This window comes from Saccopteryx bilineata, chromosome 11 (genome assembly GCF_036850765.1).
Source record: "Saccopteryx bilineata isolate mSacBil1 chromosome 11, mSacBil1_pri_phased_curated, whole genome shotgun sequence".
NCBI lineage: Eukaryota > Metazoa > Chordata > Mammalia > Chiroptera > Emballonuridae > Saccopteryx > Saccopteryx bilineata.
The window spans coordinates 43,657,301-43,673,958 of record NC_089500.1 but is presented as its reverse complement, the minus strand read 5'-3'; the positions used below and the strand labels follow the sequence as shown (position 1 = coordinate 43,673,958).

At 47.4% G+C, this 16,658-nt stretch overlaps 1 protein-coding gene across 2 annotated transcripts in view; it reads right to left on the bottom strand.

Moving 5' to 3' along the window:
* LOC136315540 (CDK5 and ABL1 enzyme substrate 1-like) overlaps positions 1–16,658 on the bottom strand; it is a 115,940-nt gene that overhangs the window by 46,635 nt on the left and 52,647 nt on the right. The window contains exon 4 of one of the 2 annotated variants that reach the window (XM_066247229.1): positions 1,547–1,624. The exons of the other annotated variant lie outside the window; for it this stretch is intronic. Coding sequence (XP_066103326.1) covers positions 1,547–1,624 — 78 coding nt within the window. The remainder of the gene's footprint in view (positions 1–1,546; positions 1,625–16,658) is intronic. 2 annotated transcript variants of the gene reach the window in all.

Below are 16,658 nucleotides of genomic sequence, written 5' to 3'. Positions count from 1 at the left end.
TACATGCATCTGCCTGTTAGTCACTTAGTGGCTGTCTTGGTGATCAGACCAATTGTCCCTGTTTCACAGTTTCACACTATGCACACATGACCATTGCCACGTGCTTTTATTTAAGTACCTTCCTTGTACTTAACAATGCCTTATTTACATAACTTTTATTACAGTATATTGTTACAATTGTTCAACTGTGTGTAATTTATAAATTAAATGTTATCATAGGTATGTATGTATAGGAAAAAATATAGTATATATAGGGTTCGGTACTATCTGCAATTTCAGGCATCCATTGGGGTATTTTGTGTGTGTGAAAGTGAGAGAGACACACACACAGGAAGGGAGAGAGATGAGAAGCATCAACTCATAACTGTCACTTTAGTTGTTCACTGATTGCTTTTCATTTGTGCCTTGACTGGGAAGTTCAAGCTGAGCCAGTGACCTTGGGCTAAAGCCAGTGACTTTGGGTTTCAAGCCAGCAACTTTTGGGCTCAAGCCAGCGACCACGGGATCACGTCTATGATCCCATGCTCAAGCCAGCAACCTTGGGGTTTCAAACCTGGGTCCTCAGCATCCCAGGTCGACACTCTGTCTACTGTGCCACCACATCAGGCAACATCCAATGAGTCTTAAAATGTATCTCCCTGTGGATGAGGGGGGACTACTGTAAATGGTGAAACAGCACCAGGGGCCATACTGCCCTCCCACGTGGCAATGGTCATGTGTGCATAGTGTGCGGCTGTCACAGCAGCCAGAGGGCAAGCCTAGCACTAGTTAACAGAGGCCAGCGCCAACTACCCATGTTGCTCTCAGCGTCCTGCCCTAAATGGCAGCAGCTCCCTGACAACAAACCCCAGATGCAGGGAACAGCTGAGGGTGAGGCAGCAAGACTCAGAGGAGGCAATGAGCACAGAGTTCAGGGACGGCAATGAGGGCGGGAGGATCTGCAAGGTCAGATTCTCACTTACCTACTTTTCTCAGAGCAGAAGAAGGGGGCTTGTTGATCTAGAGAGGTGATCATTCCTCTGGCCTGTTGCAAATCACCTAAGCCAGTTCCTGGTACTACTCTACTTTGATATCTACTCCCGCTTGCTGGTCAGTTTCCAGCCCCCACGCCAAGATGAAAGGGACTGGATTGCCAAATGGTTTCTGTAACTCCTTTCCTGACCTACCTTTCTCCAAAAGTTGACAAGGCCTGTGGAATGGGGTGGCCCCTGTATGGTTCTTGCTTTACAGTATTGGAAGAGATGCCAAAATGCACACTTAGAAACAGCAGGCAATATGGTGAGGACATACATGCATGCACGTGTGTGCGCTCACACACACACACATACACACACACACCACAAAATAACAGGGAAGTTTTCTGGCTGAAAAGAAGGTAGAACTTTTTTTTCTTTCAAATTTATAAACACCAAATTTGCAGTGTCAAATTTTTTTTCAAATTTACAAATACCAAACTTCCATTTGAAATGGAAAGGGCTGCAGATTATACACGTGGTAGCACAACTTTTCACCCAGAGAACTACAAAGCAAGCATGCGTATACATACCCAACGTGAACAGTGTCGCGATACGGCAGCCCCGAAAATATACTACAGAAGGATCTTCTGCCACTGATAAGGACTATTCTAAAAAAAAAAAATAGAACAAACAACAACCAAACAAACAAAATGCAAAGACTTTTAAATTAAAAAAAAAAAACTCTAGCAATTGAGCATTCATGGAATTCACAGCAATATCTGCACACTCCCACCACCTCCTCTGACAGATGGTGTTCTGCACTCCTTGCAAAACGCAACCTCAGCACAGCAGCATACGCTGCCTCTCTTCATCCAGATGTTAACATGAGAGACCCTGGCAAGGGGCTCTACTGAGTACACATGAATCCTCCGGTGAGGTCTGCTGGCTGTGGGCTGCACGTGCAAGCTGGAGAGACACGGCAAAAGTCCGGGGTGCCCAGTGCTGAGCCAACAGTCATGCCACATTTAAACCATTGATTTCTACTCTGCTGTATACAATGCAAGAGCAGTGGTGCCGGAAACCATGAGCAAGAGAGACACTCAGATGTCACTATGATCATTAGTGTTTTTTCAAGATGCTGGCAGCGTGTTAGGTTCCGAGAATAAATTAAGGGAACAATTACATAATCAGTCTTAGCCTCCATTCCTGCCATAAAGCTACTATTGGAAATGGTACTAGGACGCTCCTATGTAATCAAAGGCCACTTAAAAAAACATTTAAAAAACTCTCAAAAGTACTTATCCTGGCATCTGAGAATAACATTTGTGAAAGAGAATTAGTGATGAAAAGAATGGAGAAACGAGTGGAAATTAAAAAACAACATTTTGTTGATAATAGCTAATCTAACAGGCATGAGGTGGTATCTCATTGTAGTTTTGATTTGCATTTCTCTAATAGCTAATGAAGATGAGCATCTTTTTATATACAGCTAAGTGCTCGACTTACGACCACGATTGGTTCCGATAGACCAGTCGTAACACGATTTGGTCATAAATTGAGTAGGCTATATGTACAGTACTGTGAAATGATGTTATAAAAATCTTTAAGTCATATTTTATCATAATTTTCTTTCATTATTGTTATATATCGTAATTTTCTTTGTTCATTAAATGCCATTTGTATCATCTCTACCCCATTTTGTTTGTTATAACTGTTGATCACATGGGTGCAGAACCTTTCACAGCTTCATGAATTCTTTATCTTTCAAAACCATCGACACAGTCAAGTGTGATAACTTCATATCATGTGTGATCACATTCACTTTCTTTCCTCTTTCATACTGCTTAATTACCTTCATTTTCATGTCGAGATCAATAGCCTTTCTTTCCTTCTTGGCAGGCTGAGGCATAGACATAGACAATTTCCTCTTGGTAGACATCTTGAAAGGGGTTTGATGAAAAATATCCAAGACACAAAACACAAATTGCTGTACCAAGTCTGAGATAACAGTTGAAATGGTGCACGCAGAGATGTTAGTGCTGCTGGAAGCTGGTCTGCACTGTCGTACGCCCAGCTGGGCAACGCTTGCCCTGCCAGACGCAGAGCAGTCGTGGCTAGCGATTGTGGTTGTAAAGTCGAATGGTCATAAGTTGCATAGGTCGTAAATCGATCAATACCTGTATCTGTTGGCCATTTGTATTTCTTCCTTAGAGAAGTGTCTGTTCATGTCCTCTTCCCATTTTTTTACTGGATTGTTTGTTTGTGGTTGAGTTTTATGAGTTCTTTGTATATTTTGGATATTAGGCCCTTATCTGTGCTGTTGTTTGAAAATATTTCCCATTTAGTTGGCTGTCTGTTTGTTTTGTTGTCAGTTTCTCTTGCTGTGCAAAAACTTCTTAGTCTGATGTGGCCCCATTCATTTATCTTTGCCTTCACTTCCCTTGCCTTTGGAGTCAAATTCATGAAGTGTTCTTTATAACCAAAGTCCATGAGTTTAGTACCTATGTTTTCTTCTATGTACTTTATTGTTTCAGGTCTCATATTTAGGTCTTTGATCCATTTTGAATTAATTTTAGTACAAGGGGACAAGCTGTAGTCGAGTTTCATTCTTTTGCATGTGGCTTTCCATGCAGCCCCATGTTCATTGTAGCATTGTTCACAGTGGCCAAGACATGGAAACAACCAAAAAGCCCTTCAATGGATGACTGGATAAAGAAGATGTGGTACATATATACTATGGAATACTACTCAGCCATAAGAAATGTTACAACAACATGGATGGACCTTAATAACATTATACTGAGTGAAATAAGTAAATCAGAAAAAACTAAGAACTACATGATTCCATACATAGGTGGGACATAAAAATGAGACTCAGAGACATGGACAAGAGTGTGGTGGTTATGGGGGGGGGGAGAGGGAAGGAGTGAGGGGAGGGGAGGGGCACAAAGAAAACTAGATAGAAGGTGACGGAAGATAATTTGAGTTTGGGTGATGGGAATGCAACATAATTAAATGTCAAAAGAACCTGGAGATGTTTTCTCTGAACATATGTACCCTGATTTATTAATGCCACCCCATCAAAATTAATAAAAAATATATAATTTTTAGTGCAATGGCAACACACATTAGACGTGAAGCTTACTTACTGACTTTTGTAATCTTTCCTTTCAATACCTGTAGTAATAAAACCACAGAAAAAAACAGTACGACTAATTGCATCAAGGTCTGTGGATTTGACCTTGTTCTAAATCTCTGATATTAAATTGCTTACAAGCTCAGGATACAGTCAGGCTCCCTGGCATGGCAGGACCTTTATCTTCCAGCTCTCTCTGCCCCTTTGATCTTAACACGTGTGGTACTTCTTCCTGCGCCCTATCATCCACCATCTAGAGCTGTGGTCCCCAACCCCCGGACCGGTACTGGTCCGTGGGCCATTTGGTACTGGTCCATAGAGAAAGAATAAATAACTTACATTATTTCTGTTTTATTTATATTTAAGTCTGAACGATGTTTTATTTTTAAAAAAATGACCAGATTCCCTCTGTTACATCCATCTAAGACTCACTCTTGACGCTTGTCTTGGTCACGTGATACATTTATCCATCCCACCCTAAAGGCCAGTCCGTGAAAATATTTTCTGACATTAAACCAGTCCATGGCCCAAAAATGGTTGGGGACCACTGATCTAGAGGACTTGCATAAACCCACCGTAAAGTCCCCTGCTGTTTCATATCTCTTCCTTTGCATGCTAATTCTTCTGCCTTTTGTGCCTATAGGGTATCCTTGGTGAACTCCTATTTATTCTACAAAACCTTGCTTAGAAGTCACCTCCCCAGGAAGCACTCCCCTCCTTCCTTAGTTACTCATTCCCTTTTTGATGCTGGTTCCGTTCCTCATTTCAGTCCAGGAGTGCAGTGCCCACCAGGGCTGCTGATCTTTCGCTGCTCTCCTCCCCTAGACGGTCAGCGCAAGCTCGAGCACACGGTGGCGCCTCCATGAACGCAGTCTGAGCAGTGCTGTGCTTCAGAGCTGCCCCCGAGGGCCCGCCACTGGGGGACAGGCCTGCTCTGTCTGTCCATCCCACACTGACTCCTGCCCACAGGGGCTGCTGGGACCAAAGCAGCATTCCCAGCTTCAAATACCAGTGTGGTCACCCGTGTGTGACTTCTTATTAAATCCTTTGAGCCTCGGTTTCCTCATATAAAAAATAAGATAAAATTAGGAACTACGCATTGGGATGTCGCAAAGAGTAAATGAGAGTACAGGAGAGCCCTCAGAATGCTGCAGATAATATGCACTCACTACATATAAACTAACTTAAACTTTCACTGGGGACTGCCTTTTTAGGTTGAGGTAAGTTTACAAGCACAGTACTTAGATTTAGAAGCTTTTCGGACCTCTGTGCTAAAGTACACAGGCCTGCCCGGCTAGGACAGGCTGTGCCCTGAGGAGCGCTGAAGGATGCCGGGCGTGGCCTGTCCACAGAAACGGAGTCCACACAGAGGTCCTCTCCTCTCTCAGGGAGAGATTCTCATCAGACACCACAGACCCAAGACCTGGTCACTCGTGCAAGGACATGACATCATATCCAGAGTGGGCCTCCAAGGTCTGAAGGCCAAGGGTTAAATAAGTCCCGAGCACACCCGCCTGGCTCCCTGCGCCTGGCTCCCTGGCCGCCTCGTTCCCTGGCCGCCTGGCTCCTTGGCCGCCTGGCTCCCTAGTCGCCTGTCTCCCTGTCTCCCTGGTCACCTGTCTCCCTGGCTCCCTGGCCACCTGTCTCCCTGGCCGCCTGGCTCCCTGGTCACCTGGCTCCCTGGCCGCCTGGCTCCCTGGCCGCCTGGCTCCCTGGTCACCTGGCTCCCTGGCTCCCTGGCTCCCTGGCCGCCTGGCTCCCTGGCCGCCTCCGGGAGACCAGCAACACTGCTGACATCGCAATGCCCGCGCCAGTTCACTTAAGTGGACGTGATGCTAGCTAACACTTACTAAGTATCAATTAGATTTCAGTGACTAAATCTTTTAACTAAGGAGGCACAAGTAAGTGACGTGCCGAAGGGGACACATTGGCAGGTGCGACTGACTGTGGATTTTATTACTACTCTGTGCCCTGAAGCTTGCTCTTTTGAAGACTTACTAGAAGAGCTTGCTGCTGTGGGTCTGACTGGGTTCCCACGGACTTCTTCAACACCAAGAAGTCTGCCTTCATCCAGGTTTTTGAGGTGGCTTTCGAGCTGGGCCTGCCAGTCACCAGGCCATGCATGGAGTGGGGACAGAGGGTGACTGATCACAACAAGAGCCGTGACATCAGAGTTGCTGGAGGCCAGGGTGGCTCTGTACTCCCACTCTGCTCAGCCTGGGCCCGTTTCCAGATGGAAGGACAGAGGTTCTTCAACCTCCCCCCCCCCCCACTATCCATCCAGGAGAAAAGCCTGGGACTCCTCATTCTTCCCTGTGTCACTCCACATCCGCATCTTCTACAACACAGAAGAAGGAATGTGTTGGACAAGGCTGTCTGGCTTCGTGTACTGAATCTTCGTTCCTCAGTGCTAATGTGTCCTTCCTTCCCACACACCAAACTTGTTGGGACATTTTTAATAGAACAAGAAAATGAGAGAATATAAATGCCTGTGAAATGGAAGCATTCTTTCCAAAGTTCCAACCACAATGTGCCCGTTAGTAAATGAGCCACGTTGTTCTGCGAGAGGAGCACACGCACTGTGTGGTCCTGCTTGGGTCTGGGAGAGGCTGACAACGGGAGTCTCATTCAGAAAGACACGGTATTCTAACGCACAGGTCACGTTTAGAAACTGTGGATACGGAATGCTTCCCGACAGCTCTGGTGGGGCTGGCACCTCTCTGGCTGCCATTCTCCAGCAGCTGGAGACGGGGCAGGTAGGGAAGGACTGCTACATCTCTGGGCCCGACAGCTCTGGTGGGGCTGGCACCTCTCTGGCTGCCATTCTCCAGCAGCTGGAGACGGGGCAGGTAAGGAAGGACGACCACATATCTGGGCCCACCCCTTCCACTCCGGGTCCCAGCACCCCGCAGCCTCTCACTCTGCAGGGACCAGAGGAGGCACTCAGAGCGGAGATCCGCAGAGCAGCCCCGAGGCAGGTCTGCAGCCGTTCACACCCCAAGGAGCTGGAAATAGCCAAGGGAGCTGCTGAGAACACGTCCTCCGGTTTCCTGAAGTAGCTCTGGAATCTGGGAGGGACATCAGGCCTTCAGAGCAGGCAGACATCAACCAGAGGCGAGCAGGTCTGCTGTCTCCTTCACCGGCAACTTGCAACTTCGAGCAGCGTGGATCTAAAGACCAACTGTGGTGTCCTGAGCCTGCGGGACTGGGTGACTTTGCAGCTGGGCTCTTTATAAGCATCAGGCCGTGTCCATCACGCTGGGCACGCTCAGGAAAGTCAGAGGCGCTGGCCTCCTCCAAGTACTTGTGCGTTTGTGAAAGAAGTAGGTCAGATGCTGGTGACAGCCAAGCCCCGTTTCCAGCGGGCTTCGGAAACGGACCACCTCCACGTCTTCCCTTCCAGCTGCTGTAGCTATCGTCTTTTCCGCTCCAGTGTCATGCAAAAACCCGCACATAATTTCCCGCATTTGTGACACATAATGGTTTATTTAGGAGTTAAGATGACCAGAAAGCATTACAAGTAAGATTATGACTTCAGAAGAGGAATTAATTCCAGGGAGATGGGTCTTTAAGGAATTAAAGATCACATCTCCATACACAAGAATCTGTCAGAGGGGGAAATAGTAAGAGAAGAGGCTCCCCAGGGCTGCAACCCACATGGGCAGAGTTCCCTCTGGATCCACAGTGTTTTCCAAACCCTTCAGGAAGCACGGACCACGGTCTGCCGCTGGAACAGCGTCTGACTTCTTCCTGCAGCCTCGTTTCCATGCTTAGGAAAGCGTCTGATGGAACTTGCGGCCTTGGGCCACAAAGCTAGCGCTCTGTGGTGAGAAGCTGGTGTGCTCAAAACAGCCAGAAAATAACAAGGGTCGCCCCATTGACAGAGTGCCATGGACTGCTAATACTACCACCACGACAGGACAGGCTTTTCCTGCATGCTGAGGCGTACCTTAACCTACAATGCAGGGGGTGGTGGAAGAGTTCTGAGATACAAGTTATATGACCTTCCTATCCTCCTTCCTGAATGGCACAGACAAGGGCTCCATCCTTAAGAAGCTTATGGTTGGGCAGGAGATATTTACACAAGGGTATTACTGGCCTGGAGCACTAGAGGGCACTGTAGAGCACAGCTCAGGGACAGCTAACCTGGCCTGAGGGAGGCGAGGTGGGCTTCCTGGAGGAAGTGACAGCTAAGTGGAGGCAGGACAAATACAAGGCCATCAGGCTACAAAGAGAAGATACACTGGCAGAGGAAATGGTTCGAGGCTGGGAGGAAAAAGAGCAGAAGGCTTATTCAAGAACCTGAGCATGCACTAAACTACTCTTCCCTGATCTCCACCTGCCTGACCCACCAGGAGCTCTAGTGCTCTCTGTGAACCACTGGCCACCGCCCAGCTCAGGCCGGGAGGCTGTTCTCTAGAACACCCACACTGAGCTGTGCACTTACTAAGACTTAGTTATGGATGTCCCCGACTGTTCACACCAGTTGGACTTTCTTCATGAAAGACTGCACAAACTAAAAACTGTGGGGAAAAGAGGGGAAATGTGGTTTCCATAAAACATCCCAACAAGGCAAGTCACCAAAAAATTTACATTTGAGGTATGGGCAAGACATCTATAAAAGATAAGAAAAAAATTATAAAAATCCCAAAGAATTTTGCAACTAGATTCCTCAGTCATTTTGTAAAAGCCCAATCCGGACACGGCAGCAGTGAGTGGACAGAGTAATCTGTGAGGGTGACAGCCCGAGGCAGGCCCCGAGCCTGGGCCTCCGTGTAAAGAACAAGGCCTGGCATCAAAGAAACAAAAACTGGTGCATGAATGAACAACGATATGCCTTAAATTAAAGCACAATATTTAAACTACGGTATGTAACTTTTGTTGGGTATGTTTTCCATTGTTTAACACTAATCTCTCCCTGTAACCAAGCAATTACTGTAAATAATTCGGCACAGCAGGACGGTGGTAGGGGGAGGAGGAGGGTAAAACTGGTGAGGCCAGCGGGCCAGCTCCGAGCCTGAGCCTGTGAAGGAGTCAGTCCTGGGGCTCGGGAGGCCTGGGACCGGGTGAGACGGTGACAGAACCTGCAGCCATGGGGGGGATGAGCTCCCCAGCAATCGGAGTGAAGTGAGAAGAGGGACAGCAAAGCTCCAGACTGCGGGAGAGAATAAGGGAGCCCAGGCCGCTGTCTGAGCGCCACATGCCAAATGGCTTCCACATGGAAATGAGACCGTCTCACGGCTCTGGGGGCCAGAACCCGAGTGCAAGATGCCGACAGGGCCCTCTGATGGAGGCCTAGGGCAGGATCTGTTCCAGCCTCTCTCCCAGCTTCTGGTAACTCCTTGGCTTGTGACAGCACAACACCAACCTTCACACAGCCACATGGCATTCTGTGTGTATGTGTGTGTGTGGGGGGGTCCCCAAATTTCCCCCTTTCATAAGGACACCAGTTGTATCAGATGAGGGGTCAACCTTGCTCCTGGACAATCGCATCTTTTTTTTTGAGAGAGAGACAGACAGGAGGGGAGAGAGATGAGAAGCATCAGCTCGTAGTTGCAGCACTTTAGTTGTTCCCTATTGCTTTCTCATATGTGCCTTGTTGGGGGGGTCTCCAGCTGAGCCAGTGACCCCTTGCTCAAGCCAGGGACCTTGGGCTTCAAGCCAGGGATCATGGGGTCATGTCTATGATCCCATGCTCAAGCCGGTGACCCCACACTGAAGCTGGTGAGCCTGTGCTCAAGCCGGCAACATCGGGGTTTTGAACCTGGGTCCTCAACATCCCAGGCCGATGCTCTATCCACTGCGTCACCACCTGGTCACGCAGGAAAATCTCATCTTAACTAGTTGTAATGAGATATATCTGTAATGACTCTATTTCCAAATAAAGTCACATTCTGAGGTTCTAGGGGTTGGGACTCGGCAGAAGACTTTCAGGGGGACACAATCCAGGGAGGTAGCAAGCTGAGCATGCTGTCACAGAAGTTAGGAGGTCCCCTCTCCTGCTTGCTCCTCCAGAAAAGCCCCAGCGGCTCTGTCCTGCAGTGTGGCCCTGGCCTGGAGTGATCTGCTAGCTGTCACTACAGTCTTCTCCTCAGACTGCTGAACACCCCTGCGGAGGCGGGGGGGGGGGGGGAGGGGACAGACGGACCGAGGTCTGGTCTCCTCCAGGCTCCCAGGCCCTCTCACCAAGCAGAGAATTGAAACAGAACCACAGGGAAGCCTCTATCCAACCCCAGACCTTCCCTCTGAGACTCACTTTATTTCCTGCAGTGTGTCTGCACAGGCAAAGCCAGACCACGGTCCTCTGCTCAGCGCCTCCATGAGTCTCGCCTCACTCACAATCCCCCCTCTCAAGACTCTTCAGGACTCGTCTCCTCCTCCTCCTCCTCTCTCTCTCTTTCGCTCTCACTCTCCCCTCCATCCACACTGGCTTTCCTACAGTTCCTCAGGGACATTCCAGACTTTCCAGCTTCAGAGACCGCACAATTGCTGTTCCACCCACCCTGAATGTAATTCCCTGCACGCGTTAGTCCCGCCCCTCCTCCTGACGACTGCTCCAGGGAAGCCCCAGCCCTCCACGGGCCCTGCCTGCACACGCCCACCCCTCACTGCACACACCCGCCCCTCACTGCTTCTGTTTTCCTCCGTAGCAGACCCATCCCATCTCTGACAGGATGTACTTACTCCTTAATCGTCTGCCTTCCCAGCTAGCCTGTAACTCATTGAAGCAGGACCTTTATTAATTCTTAAGTTTTATTTAATTAAAAAATTTTAATTTAATTTATTGGGGTAACATTGATTAATAAAATTACAAAGGTTTCAGGTGGGCAATCTATAATACCTCACCTGTGTATTGTATTATGTGTTCATCACCCAAGTCAAGTATCTCACCATTACCACTTGAAGCAGGATCTTTGCTCTAGTCACAGATATTACTTAAACAGTCCTAGCACCACCTGACTGGTGGAAATGCAGTGGATACAGGGTTGACCTAGGACGCTGAGATCCCAGCTTGAAACCCAGGGGTCGCCGGCTTGAGTGTGGGCTAATGCAGTTTAAGTGTGGGGTTGCTGGCTTGAGTGTGGGATCCTAGACATGATCCCATGGTCACTACCTTGAAGCCCAAGGTCACTGACTTGAATAAGGGGTCACTGGCTCGGCTAGAGCCCCCAGTTCAAGACATATATGAGAAGCAATCAAGAACAACTGAAATGTCGCAACTATGAGTTGATGCTTCTCATCTCTCTCTCTCTCCCTTCCTCCCTCTCTCTCTCTCTCTGTCTCCCTTCCTCTCTCTCTCTCTCTCCCTGACAAAAAGAAAAAGAAAACACAGTCCCGGAACAGCAGGAGTCAGTGCTTGGTGCTGACTGAACTACACACAGGGTTCCCTGCACTCTCCACAGTTAAGGAACTGCTTTATTAGGCACCTTCTGTCTGGATGCACCTGTCTCCTTCCCCCAAAAGGGCTGTTTATTCAGAGTTGGTTCAATGAAATGAGACAGAAGGTCCGGCTATTCCCATTGGTCACGTGTCATCCCTCCTGCCTTCCACATGAAAGGGGCTCAGAAAATGAGTCCACCGCAACAGCATCGTCCCAGTACAAATCCAATGTCTGAAAACACGACACGTGGATCAAAACACGACAACAGAACTGACCCCGGGTGGGCGAATCAGTGATACATTCCGTGATCCTATCCTAAGGACAACAGAACAGAACTGACCCCGGGTGGGTGCCACAGTGATACATTCCGTGATCCTATCCTAACGACAACAGAACTGACCCCGGGTGGGCACCACAGTGATACATTCCGTGATCCTATCCTAACGACAACAGAACTGACCCCGGGTGGGTGCCACAGTGATACATTCCGTGATCCTATCCTAACGACAATAGAACTGACCCCGGGTGGGCGCCACAGTGATACATTCCGTGATCCTATCCTAACGACAACAGAACTGACCCCGGGTGGGCGCCACAGTGATACATTCCGTGATCCTATCCTAACGACAACAGAACTGACCCCGGGTGGGCGCCACAGTGATACATTCCGTGATCCTATCCTAACGACAACAGAACTGACCCCGGGTGGGTGCCACAGTGATACATTCCGTGATCCTATCCTAACGACAACAGAACTGACCCCGGGTGGGCGCCACAGTGATACATTCCGTGATCCTATCCTAACGACAACAGAACTGACCCCGGGTGGGTGCCACAGTGATACATTCCGTGATCCTATCCTAACGACAACAGAACTGACCCCGGGTGGGCGCCACAGTGACACATTCCGTGATCCTATCCTAACGACAACAGAACTGACCCCGGGTGGGTGCCACAGTGACACATTCCGTGATCCTATCCTAACGACAACAGAACTGACCCTGGGTGGGTGCCACAGTGACACATTCCGTGATCCTACCCTAACGACAACAGAACTGACCCCGGGTGGGTGCCACAGTGATACATTCCGCGATCCTATCCTAACGACAACAGAACAGAACTGACCCCGGGTGGGCGCCACAGTGACACATTCCGTGATCCTATCCTAACGACAACAGAACTGACCCCGGGTGGGCGCCACAGTGATACATTCCGTGATCCTATCCTAACGACAACAGAACTGACCCCGGGTGGGTGCCACAGTGATACATTCCGTGATCCTATCCTCTGAGTAGGACAAGCTAAATCAGCTCATTCTGCAGTTACACCCGATGTTAGCCTCTGTGCAACACATTGTTAATCTAAATTCCAAGGTATTTTTTCACATGAACTTCTGAAGTCTCTCTCCTGTACTGGAAATCCTTTGTCCCTGTGCATTTATTCTCGGTGCTCTGGGCTGCACTTCCAGAGGTTGAAGTAACTAAGTCTGGGTTCTCTGTAACACATTCTCCTTCTCTCCCGCTTTGGACCTGCCACGAGGCCCACAACAAGGCTTCCTGCCTTCAGTCCAAAGAGGAGGGAACATTCAAAGAATATCATGTGCTATTTTTCTTAAAATCCTCTTCAGGCTACTGTCGGCTAACAAACTTCAGCTGTCTGCGGGGTCTCCGGCCCCAGCATGGCCCAGCACGCTGTTCAGCTTTCTGCCCCGGGGATGTGCTGTGATGAGGAGCAGTCTCCCATCCTGCTGAAATCAGATGCCTGGTCTGCGGCAGCCCTCTAACTTACTAACTAGTTACTCTATCACTAAGCAGATGAAGTGAACTTAACATGACTCTTTGTCTGGAAAGTCGTATTGATTGTTAGCAAACTCCACTCTTTTCTGAAAGCACCCAAACCATCTGGTTAACACTCCATTCCAGGACTCTGCAGCAGTCAGCTCTGGGCTCGCTAGTCCAGGGTTATTAGAACTTACCCTCTGCGACTACTTTGGTCTCTTTGGGACTTTTCAAAATTGCCCAGCATTCAACTTAGAACTTTAATTCTCCATGGTGTTCTAATGATCATTTGTATTTCTAAATTTTTTCCATTCCCTGGGATCTAGTCCTGAAGACTGAAGCTCATTTGAAAAGGCTTCTTCCTTCAATTAGTCCACAAACATTTATTGAGTGCCTACTGTATGCCCTGCACACTGCTTTGTTTGGAGTCTGCATATCATAGTGCCACCTGTTAAAGGCCTAGTTTTAGTTTCAACAGCTGACATCTTCTCTGTCCTTGTACCATCAACCCCTGTAGTTCACCATCCCTTCCCTCCCTCTTCAGAATATGGTTTGTAAAGCCCCATGGCTACACTGGCGTTTTATTTATTTTATTGTGATAATATATATAAATAACATAAAATACACCATTTAGCCATTTTGAAGTGTATAATTCAGCCTCATTAAGTACATGCACAATGTCGAATAAGCATTACCACTATGTTTCCAAACCTTTCCCATTGCCCTGGTAACCTCTAATCTACTTTCTGTTTCTATGGATTTACCTATCTGGATATATTGTGTAAATGGAATTATGCAATGCCTGACCTTTTGTGTCTGGCTTATTTCACTCAGCATAATGTTCTCAAGGTTCATACATACTGTATCATGTATCAGGGCTTCTTTCCTTTTTATAACTGAATAATATTCCTTTGAATGTATAGATCACATTTTATTTATCCATTCATCTGTTGATGGACACGATGTTGCCACCTTTTGTTATTGTCAATGATGCTACTGTGAACACTGGCTACAAGTATCTGTTTGAATTCCTCTTTAGTTATTTTAGGTACATAATCTGTCAGCTGGGTCATATGGCAATTTTAGGTTTAACTTTCTGAGGAACCTCAGAACTACTTCCCACAATGGCTGCACCATTTTACATTCCCACCAAAAGCACAAAGTTTCCCATTTTCTTTTCTTTCTCTCAATTTTTAGTTCACTCTGCACTTGAGTCTGCCTTATAGTATTCTTACATATTTCCCATTCTTTTATCAGTCGTTGGCCCTTTGCTAATGATTTTTAAAACCAGAATTCAATAGAGAGTTTTCTCAAAACCCACTACGACATGCTGTCCTACAGTGTACGGGGTTTTTATCCCCCACCCCTCCCTTCAACTACGAGAAGGAGTCTGGGAATCTGATGCCTGGATCTTTATTCCACTCTCAACTTTAGCTAAGTGTTCTAGTTTCCCCTTTTGTGAATGGGAATGAGGAGTATATTAGTTTACTGTGGCTGCAGTAACAAATTACTACAAAGTTAATGACTTAAAATAACACAAATTTATTATCTTACAATTCTGAAGGTCAGAACTCTGAAACGGGTCTCATGGGGCTAAAGTTCAGGTGTTAGTAGAGCTGGTTCCCAGCAGAGGGTCCAAAAGGGACTCCTTTTCTTGCCTTTTCCAGCTTCTAGAGCAGAGGTCGGGAAACTTTTTTGGCTGAGAGAGCCATGAACGCCACATATTTTAAAATGTAATTCCATGAGAGCCATACAACGACCCGTGTACGTTATGCATTATCCAATAAAAATTTGCTGTTGTCCCGGAGGACAGGTGTGATTGGCTCCAGCCACCAGCAACCATGAACATGAGTGGTAGGAAATGAATGGATTGTAATACATGAGAATGTTTTATATTTTTAAAGTTATTATTATTTTTTTATTAAAGATTTGTCTGCGAGCCAGATGCAGCCATCAAAAGAGCCACATCTGGCTCGCGAGCCATAGGTTCCGACCCCTGTTCTAGAGGCTGCCTGCATTCCTTGGCTCATGGCCCCTTTCTCCATCTTCAAAGTCAGCAATGGATAGTTGAGTCTTTCTCACATTGCATCACCCTAACTCTGACTCTTGTCTCCCTCTTCCACTTTTTTCCCCCCTCTTCCACTTTTGAGGACCCTTTGATTACTTTGAGCTTCGCCCTGATAATCCAGGATAATCCTATTAATTTAAGGGCAGCTGATCAGCAAACTCAACTCCATCTGCCACTTTAATTCCCCATTGCCATGTAACTTAACATATTTACAGATCCTGAGGATATGACATGGGCATCTTTGGTGGGGTGGTGGGGGATACACGTTATTCTGCTTAATACAACAGTAGTAACAGCTGCCTCATAAGGTGTTTCGAGAATTATGTGTATTTCTAAATTCTTTCCATTTCTCAAGATATAGTCCCGGACACTGAATACTCATTTAAAAAGGTCTTTCCACTCATTTACTCAACAAACACCTGCTGAATTGAGTTAGTGAAACAAAGCCTATAAAGTTCCCAAAAGTCTGGCACCCTGTAAGCACTCAACAAATACACCCATTATCACCTTAGGGTGTTCACGATTTTATAACCCCTTGGGACAATATGGTTGTAGCCACAAGAAGCTACTTCTTAGCCGGAACTTTCTGTCTTCTTAAAGCCCAGCCAAGCATCGCTTTCTTTTCCAACTATTGAGTCCAACATGACTTCCCCAGCCAACCTGCCTCTGTGCTATGACAGAAAAAGAACCGGGGTGCAGAAGCTCCCATTGCCTGTGGCTTTTATCTGCCCGCTAGGAGACATAGTACCCAGCAGGGCCAGTGCAGAACGCGCCACACCGTGAGGCTCTATCAGGACCCGAAGCTTCCACAGCTGGGTCTATCCTCGGTGTCCAGAAAATACCCTTAGCTCCACCTGGTCCAAAGTTCTTCAGCTTGGCTCCAAAACACTCTCAGCGTGGCTCTCTCTGCATGACAGCCACACACAAAGCCTTCTAGCAGATCCCCAATCCAGCCTCACAGAATTCACTGATGCCAGACAGATGGGGATGGTTTTCACTCGAAGTAGACTCTATCCTCCATTAGAACCGCGTCTTCTACTGAAAGGGCACTTCCACTTCTCACGCCAGCCGGGAAATGTCACAGAGAGAACTGGGTGGGGATGGAGATGGCTGAGGCCCCAAGGTTTATTTCTAAGCAGCTACCTTGATATTACTGATCATGAGGTTGACTTAGGTTTTTTGTTTTGTTTTTCCATAAGCACAAGGATGGTCTTTTATCATATTTGGTTCTTGGTTTTTATTATCTTTTCCCCTATCTTAAATTGTGCTTAACACTCACAGTCCCGTCAGGCATGGAGTCTCAAGAGAGCTGTCATCGGTCATCCTGTCAGCTGTCCTC